Source organism: Vulpes vulpes, chromosome 12, assembly GCF_048418805.1.
Source record: "Vulpes vulpes isolate BD-2025 chromosome 12, VulVul3, whole genome shotgun sequence".
NCBI lineage: Eukaryota > Metazoa > Chordata > Mammalia > Carnivora > Canidae > Vulpes > Vulpes vulpes.
Genome location: NC_132791.1, coordinates 141,850,862 through 141,861,378, shown reverse-complemented (window position 1 = coordinate 141,861,378; position 10,517 = coordinate 141,850,862). Strand labels below are relative to the sequence as shown.

Sequence of the window (10,517 nt, the reverse complement as noted above, 5' to 3'; positions counted from 1 at the left end):
TAAATGGGGTAAACACCCAGCCAATACAAAACTGTGCCACTCTCCACCTGGTCCCACCCCCTTCCCCTCACTAGAGGGAACTAAGCACAAGGAACAGCTTAAGGGCTTTTATTTGGGGTTGTATTCAGGGTTTGGGGGAGGAGCATAAATAAGATGTGAGATACTACAGACTAGGAATAGATTCAGGATGGAGGAGAAGGCAGGTAATGACATGAGTCAAGGTCAGGAGAAGGCCAGGTTGAGAGAGGCAGGGGTCCCGGGCCCAGTGGGGGCCTGGCCTTTGTTGGAAGCAGGGATACCTCCCCAGAACATCCTCCCCAGACACTGCCCTAGCGCCTCAGGTCTCTAAGTCCAGACTCCTGGGCCTGGATGCCGCCTGACCCAGAGTGATCAGGCACTGTGGGTCCAAGGGGGCTGACCTGGCTTCCTGGCCTTCTGCCCAGGGGCTGCCCTCGGAAGTCACCAGGGGGGTTCGCATTGACGACTGCACGGTCTCACCACGGGATCCCTGACCTAGGTGTCAAACCTAATTTGCAAGGAGCACACTGAGCCGTTTGCTATTGAGATGGCTTCCCGATGGTCACCCCTTCCCTGGGTACACTCCACAAACGGAGCTGACTCCCACAGTCTAGATGCAAGATAAGTGTCTCCTGCTCACCAGTGCCCCTGCCTCGGGGCCCCAGGGGCCAATGGGGAACTTTGGGGAGACCTTCACTGTGAATCAGGATAAGAACTGGCTGGGGTGGGGGTGTGGATGGGACTGGAGAGGATGGGGGGGTTCTGCAAAGGAAGCATGCACACGCACACATCTGTCCGGCTGATGAACTTTTATTGGTCTCTTCTATGTCCAGCAAAGGGGTGGGGACTTGGGGAAGTGAAGCCCAGGGCCCACATGGGAGTGGGGGCATGCGCTGATCCACAGAGGAGCAAAGGGGGGTGCCCAGGAACAATCCTCCTAGGGCCGGACAGAGGCAGGGGTGTAGCGCGGAGAGGCCAGGTGCATCTCAGTGACGGGTCATCTGTGAAGAGGACACAAGGGGGCAGGAAGGCCCTGGTCCTGCGTGGCCCAGGGGCTCCCAGCAGCCTAGCCTCCCGGACAGCCTCCACCCCGCCTCTCACCTTGGCCAGGCTCGGGGGGTATCTGGCTTTGAGAGACTCATCATTCAGCAGAGGCCTCACCAGGCAGGAGCGGCGGTGGGAGAAGGTCTCAAAGCTTTTCTTGCCGTGGTAGGATCCCATGCCGCTGTTGCCTGCAGGGAGGAGCCAGCTTAGCCCCGGGTGCCCAGAGACCCTCCAGCCCCTGCCTCAGCTCCCCAGGGGTGGCCAGTCCCTGAAGCATCCCCCAGGGAGTCCACCCTGGGGACATAGAGAGTGCTCAGGAGAGTTCAGTGTCAGCTATGCCACCCGATGGCCATGTGACCTCTGGCCTGTGTCCCCTCTCTCGGGGCCTCTGAGAAGCAGGCCTGGTGCACCAGGGGACCTTTCATGGCCGCTGAGGTCCTGAGGTCAAACACAGCTCCTGAATATGCTGACAGTAGCCAGATGCCCACACAGGAGAGGTTAGTGGGGGTCTGAGGCCCAGGGTTGCTCCAGCCGCTCCTGAACTTCCAAAGCAGGGGTGGGGAGGGGGGACATTTCTAGGAGGGCAGGCAGGCAGTGAGCTCAGCCCCAGACTCACCCACACCCCCGTAAGGCAGGGAGTGCACAGAAATGTGGACGATGACATCATTGGCTGTCACCCCACCGCTGGATGTCTCTGCAATCATCTTCTTAATCATCTGCAATGGCACCCAGCCTCTGCTTCAGTCTCCTTCCCAGGACACCTCAGGCCCCTTCGCACCCTGTCTGGGTGCATCCCAGAGCCTCAAGGGCCAAGCTGGTAGAGGCAGAGCTGCACCACAGTCTGAACCCCAGTCAGGGTCTCCCATTCTCCCCACAAGTCAAGTACTTTGTGGGAAACAACTGGTTTTGGAGCTCAGGAGAAAGGGGCCAGAAAGGTTAAGTGACTTGCCCAAGATCACACAGCAGTGAGCACTGAAGCCTATGGTCCCCTGGATCCTGTTCACATAATGCTGTGTCAGGGACCCCAGGACCCTGGGGAGAGCGGATCCTGGGCCCACCTTGTCGTTTAGAGAGAACACGTAGAGAGCCAGGGGCTTCTCGCGTTGGTTGATGAACTGGATGGCCTCCTCCAGGCTGCGCACGCACACGATGGGCATCACGGGCCCGAAGATCTCCTCCTGCATCACCTGGGACTGGGTATCCACGTCTATGAGGATGGTGGGGGCTGAGGCAGGAAACAGGCCAGAGTCAGCAGGTGTCAAGGGCCCTGCCTGCCCGGTCAGTGCAGGCATCTAACTTTGTCCTTCAATCCCCGTACAGGTGAGGCCGTGGAGGCTCAGGTGGGGCTTGGATGAGCCCTCCACCTGCCGGGCTCCATCCTGGCAGACTGTGGGGAGAACTATGTATAACCTATATGGGGCTGGGGGACACAGGGTCCACATCACGAGGGGGCAGGCACTGTGCCCTGCCTGCCACCTGAGCCCCTGCCAGAGCTCTTCACTCCCCGCCAAACTGGGGGCAAGGTGGGGATGCATCTGGTGACCTTCAAGCCTAGGCACTGGGGCCCCTCCAGCCGGCCACTTGCCGTTCTTGTGGTCTTGCTCCTCATACCCCTTGCTGATGCTGCAGGAATGGGGAGGAGATGAAGCTGTCCCCCCGGCCTTGTGGGCAGAAGGCTTCTAGGCTGGGGATGGGCTTTGCAGGAGTCACTCCCAGCCCCTGCCTGCCTGCAGCCCCAGAGCCCACCCCAGGCCCACTCTCCAAGGATCAGTGCCCACCTGCCGCCAGTTTGCGGGGACCCCTGGCCACCCCCAGGGATGGGGTGGGGTAGGCAGTGCTCTTACCAAGGGTGAGCACACATACCTATGTATCGGGTGGCCGCGTCCCCGGTGCCTCCATAGGCGACCTTCTGGCCCTCCATCAGACCCATCACCCTCTGGAAGTGCCGGGAGTTGATGATCCTTCCGTAGTCACGGGACTTCTTGGCATCCTCCCCATAGAACTCCTGTAGGGAAGAGGCGGCAGGCTTCAGGTGAAGATGCAGACCCTCATCAGGGCCAGCGGCTGAGGGGTGTCCTTGGCCTGGGGGCACAGGGGCACCACCCAGCTGATGCACAGCGACACTGGGGACTGCCGAGGTGCTGGGCCACTCCAAACTTTCGTGGCAGATGGAGAGCTGTGAGACAGCAGTATTTGAAAGGAATATACCCACCGTTGTGTGGACATCGCGATAGGATCAAATATGTGTCATCACAGAGAGGACGGGGAGGGAACATACCAGCAAGGTAGCAGTCATTGTCTTGAGGTGGTGGGTTTCTGGGTGGAGCTTTTGTTTTTCTTTTTTAAAGATTATTTATTTATTTATTCATGAAAGAGGCAGAGAACAGGCAGAGGGAGAAGCAGGCTCCCTGTGGGGAGCCTGACGTGGGACTCCATCTAGGACCCTGGGATCATGACCTGAGCCAAAGGTAGATGCTCAACCACTGAACCACTCAGGCATCCCCCCCCTTTTTTTGCTTTATGCTTTATTGTTTTATAATCTTTTCCAAATTATCTACAGAGAGTATAGATTGTTTTTAGGATCAGGAAAAAAAAATCCAGTGTTCTCTAAAGACAAGACCCACCTCACTGCCTCGCAGCCTCCCACTCAGCTCCAGGGGCCCACACTCACTTTCAGAGCCTTTTTGAGCTTCTCCACAATTTGGTTCTGGATGGAGGGGTCACAGAGGATGTAGTCAGGGGCCACACAGGTCTGGCCGCTGTTCATGAATTTCCCCCAGGCAATGCGTCTGCGAAAAGTTGCAGATTAGATTGTATTCTGCAAGGCACGGGAGGCTCCTGGAGACAAGCATCTTACTCTGCTAGCTCTGGATCAAGGCACCAGGAGCTGAGCTCTGGGGGGGAGCTCTGGGGGGAGCTCTTGGGTGGCAGAAGCCAAAGGCTGTGAGCTTCCCACCAGCAGAAGCATCCCACAGGCTTCTAGGCATGGCCAGGTGTCATTTCTGCTTGGGGTCCCCACCGCCTGGAAGGCTGCACACATGGGATATGAAAGAATTCTGGCCAGACTAGAATTCTGGAAGAATCTTCCCCTGTCGGAGCCTTCCCAGCCTGCCCGGACCCAGAGCTGGAAGGCAGCCAGGACGGCCGCTTCGGTGCAGACAGGTGCCGCGCCCCTCACCTGCAGGCAATGTCCAGATCGCAGTCTTTGTCCACGTAGCAGGGGTTCTTTCCCCCCAGCTCCAGCGTGACGGGTGTCAGGTGCTTGGCTGCAGCCATCATGATGACCTTCCCCACGGCGGTGTTCCCCGTGTACAGGATGTGGTCAAACCTCTCCTTGAGCAGCTCTGTGGTCTCAGGGATGCCCCCACTGATCACTGGGTACAGGTCCTTTTGTGCAAGGAGGAGCCATGGCTCAGGAAAGACCACAAGCCCTCCTCACCCTGCCCAGCCAGCCACCATCAAAGAGACCCCTTCTCCTGACCCCGGGACTCATTCACCCCATGGGAGAGGCTGGCTGCCCTCGCCCCACCCCAAGGTTTAGCCACTTGCTGCACAGATTCACTATTTCTCAACCCCCCAAAGACTTGGAGAGCACCTCACCCTGTCCAGGTACTGAGGGATGATGGTGGCCAGCAGGTTTGCCATGTTCTCACTCAGCTCCGAGGGCTTGATGACCACTGCGTTCCCTGTGGGGCGCACAGAGTCAGGGCCCTGCCCTGCCAGTGACCAAGCCCGTAGCCCCATCCATTCTCTGTGTCCTTGGAGGAGTGGACAGAGGAGCCAAGGGCACATACCCGCCCGCAGGAGCTGCCCCCCACCTCCCTGCAGCTGCCTCCAAGTGGGAGAAGAGGGACGAGAAGTCTCTGCCCTGGATTGGCGAGACCAGTGAGCTCAGATGTCTCTAAGCCGAGAGCAGCCCGGCCCAGCACACACTGCAAGTGGGGAGGCGCAGGGTGCAGGGGCATCTGAGCCCAACTGGGCCTTGGGCACCAGGGGGTCTGGCTACATAGTTTGGTCCCTACAGCCTCTGGTGGAAGAAAGATCCATCAGACCACGATCTGACCCCAGGCCCCATCTTCTCCCCATCTTCGCTGAGCTCTGCCCCGCCCCCCATCTCTGGCCACACTCAGCAGGGCTGGGACCTTGATCCTCAGTGACTCCCTCCTGAAACGGAGCTCACATACCTGCAGCAATGGCACCCACCATGGGCTGGATGGTGACAGTGAAGGGGTAGTTCCAGGTGCCGATGATGAGGACCACACCCAGGGGCTCCGAGTGGATGTAACACTCGTCCTGCTGGGTCTGGGGAGTCTTCTCCACAGGCTCGTCTGCAGCCCACTCGGGGAGTTTCTTGATCATGTACTCGATCTCCTCCAGGACATACACCACCTCCTCGTAGTAGGCGTTCCACTCATTCTGTGGTGGCAACAGGGCTCTGTGTGAGCTCTCAGCTGGGAGATCCAGGGCCAGCCGTGCAGCTGGAGCTCTGATCAGGGAGTCACCAGGGCCGGCTGTCCTGGCTCACTGTTCCCTAGATTTGTGACCCTGAATGAGCTGCCTACCCTCTCCTAACCTCAGCTTCCCTTCCTGATCTAAATAATTGGGGCATGATCTGGACCTTGCAGGACTGCCCGGTGGGCATGTTGGCCACAGCCCAGCATGTTCAGCTGCCAGCGTGATGGGAGAGTGTTCAATGGGGGCTCCCCGGGGCCTGAGTTAGAGAAGTCACGTGGTGGGGGTGCTGGCGGAGCTGAGGCTTTGCTGCTGGGGTGGTAGGTCTGTGAAGGTCCCTCTCTGACAGTGTTGGAGGACCAGGGAGGTTTGGAAAGGTCAAGTTCATGCTGCCTGAGGAGACCTCAGACCTGGGCAGTGATCTGTAGGTCATTCAAGGGGAGAACAGAGCAGAGGTGTGTCCAGGAACGCATACAGATTAAAATAAGATTTGAACCCAGGATGAAGCCCTAAGAAGGCCCCTTCGAGGAGGTACAGGAAAATGACTGCCAAAGAGAAGACAAAATCCAGGAGAACCTCAGCTGGAGAGGAAGGGCGTGGGCAGAGGGCTCAAGGGATCCTCCTAGAGTGGGTGGGGAGGAAGCCATTGTGCAGGGGTGAGGAGAAAGGAGGAGCAGGCTGTGGAATATACCACTCTTCCAGGAACTCTGGCTGTGAAGAGCACAACAGAACTTGTGAAGTTGTTGTTTGGATTTAGCTTGGAAACAGGAGGAGGATGAGCTCCAAAGCCCCTCTGCTCTTCTCCAGGGCAAAACCCAATAGGGGAAGCAAGGCTGGGGGATTTGAGGGCAGCAAAGTGAAGGATTTGAGAATTGGGAGGGGTCTGATTTTGCTCAGGGTAAAGGAGGGAGGGAGGATACCATGCAGAGCGGGGACCCCTTTGGGATGCCAAACTGTGATGTTCTCTGGTGGGGCCGGAGGAGGGGGGACGGGAATCAGGTGGCCTGCATGGGGCTGAGGCCTGGGGGAACGAGCAGATCAGAAGTCCAGGGTGTCGGGTCTGCGGCACATGGCTAAAAAGGGTGGCCTCGTGCTCCCCGCTGCATGGAGAAGGAAGTGAAGCCAGGAGGGCATGGCAGGCACATGGGGGAAAGGAGCTGCTGGGCCCTGCGCTGGGCTGCGGGGGAACGTGGGGCTCGGAATGGGTTGGGAGGAGTGGCCTGAGCGCCGCATCGCAGCGTCTGATGGCTTGAGCTCCACTTTTCCTCCTCTAGAAAGGGTCCTGCCACTGGCACAGTGCTTCGAGGACTAGCTGCGGTTCCATGCAAAGAGCTGGGCACAGAGCGCAGGCGCACAGCGGATGTCCCACAGGCGAGCAGCGACCCTTCCAGTTGCCCCTCGCCTCCGGGGGGGGGGGGTGGGGTGCGGGGGGATGGGGACTGTGGGGGGCGCACCTTGTGCAGGTCCGCGGTCAGCGCGCCTGCCAGGTCCTTCTCGTGCTCCTTGATCATGCGCCGCAGCGCCTCCAGCTGCTGGATCCGGAACTGCAGCGGGCGAGTCTTGCCCGAGTTGAAGGCGGCCCTGGCCCGCTGCACGACCTCGCTGATTTTGCTCATGGTGCCTGGGGGGAGACAGCACCTTGGAGCAGGGGAGGACGACCTGGGCGCTGCAGGGGCAGCACCCTCAGTGCTCCTCCACCGCGTTAATTTTATAGGAAGAGGAAGATGTCTCCAGGAGCACAGGGAAATAGCATTCTTTTGCCTTCTCGGTTCCCTAACCCAGATGCCTGGACCCTCAGACCCTCTGAATACCCCCTGAGCTGATGATAAACTCAACCTTCAGGAGCTTACAGAAATTACAGTGCTCCTAAACATTCGTGGCTAAGAAAGTTTATCGAGGTTGTATATAACACGGAAATACTGGAAACATCCTAAATGTCCTATCAGCAATCAAAATGAAGAATATAGCACTTATGCAGTGAATGATTGTGCAGGATTTAGGAGGGAGGTAGAGCTCCCTTGCTTTCTGTGCCAGATGTGTCCCGGGCACAAGGCATAAGCATGACACATAAGAAAGAAAAGAGGTTACAGAACAGCAGGAACACTAGGCATGCACCTGGAGGTGTGTGCACGTGCGTGCGTGTGTGCTCTCTTACACACTGCCAGAAAAGACCAGAAGGATAACCCCCAACATGGTGACAACGGGCAGGGGTGGAATTAGTAGTGATCTTTGCTTTCGTCTTCTGTGATGTTTGACTTCTTTTGCAACAGAGCTTGCATTTTTAAAAAATGTTCTGTAACTTTTTGAATAGGTAACACACGCTCATGATAGAAGAAGTAAAAGAGACAAAAGGGGAACAGGGAAAAGTCTCCCTTCTCCCTTTTCCTTCAGGAATTCCTTACTGTCCCTCCCAGAGATATCCTACCACTTTCAGACACTGCAGAACTTCTAATATCAGGAAAAAAAAAAACAACAATAAGGCTATTTCTACCTTGCAAAAAATTGTATATACTGTATATACTATATATATACATATATATACATAAATTTATGTATATATGATGTGTGTGTATATATATATATATTTTTTTTTTGCAAAATGGAAATAGGTCTGTGTGTGTGTGTGTGTGTGTGTGTGATCCTTTTCAAATTCCAGCAAGTGGTTTCTGAGACCTTCCATTGCCTACCCTGTCCTCGGTGCTGACCCCCATCTCAGGCCTTCTGCACAGACAGGAGAGGCGCTACGCTGCTGGCATCCAGGGCACCCCAGCTGGCCACAACCCCAGCCACACAGCTTTACTGGAAGGTTCTGCTTCCCTCCCCAGGTCTGGGTGGTTAACCCAGGGCCGCAGCCTCTGGCCAGTGGCCACCAAGGCTGGGCGGCTCAGGGTGGAAGAGTCTGGTCCAGCACTCAGAACCATGTGGTATCTGGGAAGGAACCCCCTCTATGGACGGCATTAATAATGGCATCGCCTCTCAGTTATCACAGACATTAATGGAGCTGGAAAGCATCTAACATTGCACCTGGCACCCCAAGGGGAGCGAGCCGATGAAATTCCTTTCCCGGAACTGGTCCGCCTTTCCACGCTTCTGCATCCCACCCGCCTCACCTGTGCCGACTTTGCCCCCAGGTGTCCCCGTGGACGACTCCCCCTCCATCATTCCCTTGGATCCTCACAAAAACTCCATGGCAGTGCCCACGAAGAAGGAACTGTTAGGAGTCCATTTTACAGATGAGCAAGGTGAGGCCAAAAGATGCTCGATATTCCCACCTAGGAAAAAAAAAAAAAAGAACGGGGTCGGGGGTATATGGAGGGATGGGGGGAGAGGATTACCTTTGACACAGTCTTTCTCAGCAGCTTGAACTTCTGGAATGAGCAGCCTAGAGGGGATACATTTAAGGACCGTTCTTCCCGCCCACTTGGCCTGGGAGTCCCTGCCCAGGAAGTTCGTGTAACAAGAACAAAACAGTGTTCAAATATGGGTTCTAGCTAACGGACCTCCACTTCCTCTGAGCCCCAGCTTTGGGGATTAGGCCTTGGGTTGTTTATTTTTTTTCTTATTCTGAAATGCAAGAATGCGTCTGTGAAGGCTTGGGTGGGGCTCCCAGCCAATCTTCAAAAGGAGCCTCTGTGTTTGGGCTGGGCAAGGGGGCCCTGATTGATTCAGCCTGGCGTGTAACTCTTCCAGATTTCCGAAGTTCAATCGCCCGAGGCTGTTCTCCCAATTTCCCTGTTATGTAAGGTCAGCAGAGGGTGAGGTACGAGTCATGATGAGTGTGCACACAGGTCCCCAAAGTGCAGGACGGGCGCGGGCACACTCTCTGCCAGGTGCACAGGTGTCAGGGGCCCACCGAGGTGGACATGTCCAATCCGGAGAACTAGAGGCTGGGGGCTTTCTGTGTGTGGCTTTGCCCTCCTGTTGAATGGCAGAGACAGGCCAAGGACCAGCGATGACTGCCTGGAATCTTCCTTCATGTGGTCACCCAGGAAGCCAGAGATGCTTGGGAAGGAAGGAATCTGGAAGCCCCTCCTCTGCTCCTTACCAGATGTTTGCTGGACACCTCCTCTGTGCCACCCCATGAGGAAGGCAGCAGATGTCACTTGCTGTCACTTCTCATATTTGTCCTGGGGCCGCAGACTCCTGGCCTCCTCCTACCCTACTGCTGCCACTTTTCCCCACCTGCAGGCTCTTCTCCAGAGCACTCATTGCCCCAGACATGCTATTTGTCTCCTAATTTTGTTTGCAACCTGCTGCCCTCCAGCTAGAATTGGGTTTGCTCGCTGCCGTAATCCTCACACCTAGAACAGTGTCTGGCATGCAGTAGCTGCTCAATAAATATCTCCTGAATAATGGCATAAACAGAAAATCTCAAAACAATATGAAAACTGGCAGCTGGAACGTGCACAGGATGGCACAGGGATTCAGATGGGGTTGGGGACACGGGAGAGAGACAGCGCCTGTGCCTAGTGAGGGGTATCCAAGCAAGGAGGGCTTAGAACAGCAAAAGCAAAGGCACAAAGGCAGTGAACAAGGTCATGCATCCGCGGCAGTTAATCAGCAGCTATGGTGTGTACCCTGTTGCCAGCAGGAGGTGAGGGGATGGATGAGGCTCCAGGGGCCACGGGCTCATGGAGGCCCGGGGGCTGCGCAGGCTGTGGGTTTGGGTGGGCATGAGGTAGCTTATCATAGCTCATCCAGATCAGACCTTGTTTTTTTCCAGAATGCCTCTGGATAGGGCACAGTCCTGATGAGGTCCAGTTTGGAAGCTGCAGCTTGCAGGAATGCAGGCCAGGAATTACAAGACCTCCAAGCCAGACTGACCTTCCAGAATAGCAGGAGGAACATGGGCAGGATCTGGTGCCCAGGGTGCCTGCACAGAGTAGTGGGTAGAAGGTGAGGGGAGGGGGCTCTGAGATGGGAAGTGACCAGGTGGGAGCACCAGGCCTCTTGTGCCCGACCTGGAACCCTCCCCCTTGCTTCTCTGGTGCTGGCACCTAATT

General features: G+C 56.5%; 1 protein-coding gene across 1 annotated transcript; it reads right to left on the bottom strand.

The window, feature by feature from the left end:
* Positions 1–812: 812 nt before the first annotated feature.
* On the bottom strand, positions 813–8,901 carry ALDH3A1 (aldehyde dehydrogenase 3 family member A1). Its single transcript, XM_026005587.2, has 11 exons — positions 8,850–8,901; positions 6,969–7,135; positions 5,247–5,478; positions 4,663–4,748; positions 4,241–4,449; positions 3,734–3,851; positions 2,926–3,067; positions 2,121–2,287; positions 1,679–1,778; positions 1,120–1,250; positions 813–1,019 (listed from the first exon to the last, which is right to left on the bottom strand). Exons 2-11 carry the CDS (start codon positions 7,128–7,130, stop codon positions 1,005–1,007), a joined length of 1,362 nt encoding a protein of 453 aa, XP_025861372.1. The 5' UTR covers positions 7,131–7,135; positions 8,850–8,901; the 3' UTR covers positions 813–1,004.
* Positions 8,902–10,517: the final 1,616 nt, after the last annotated feature.

Bases quoted from the DNA above. Each gene is read 5' to 3' on its own strand.
- ALDH3A1 (XM_026005587.2), bottom strand. From the start codon at position 7,130: ATGAGCAAAATCAGCGAGGTCGTGCAGCGGGCCAGGGCCGCCTTCAAC. The intron at 3,852-4,240 runs GTGAGGGGCGCG...AACTTTTCGCAG, and splicing joins GATCTGGACATTGCCTGCAG to ACGCATTGCCTGGGGGAAAT. The intron at 2,288-2,925 runs GTATGTGTGCTC...TTCCTGCCTCAG, and splicing joins CGCGGCCACCCGATACATAG to CCCCCACCATCCTCATAGAC.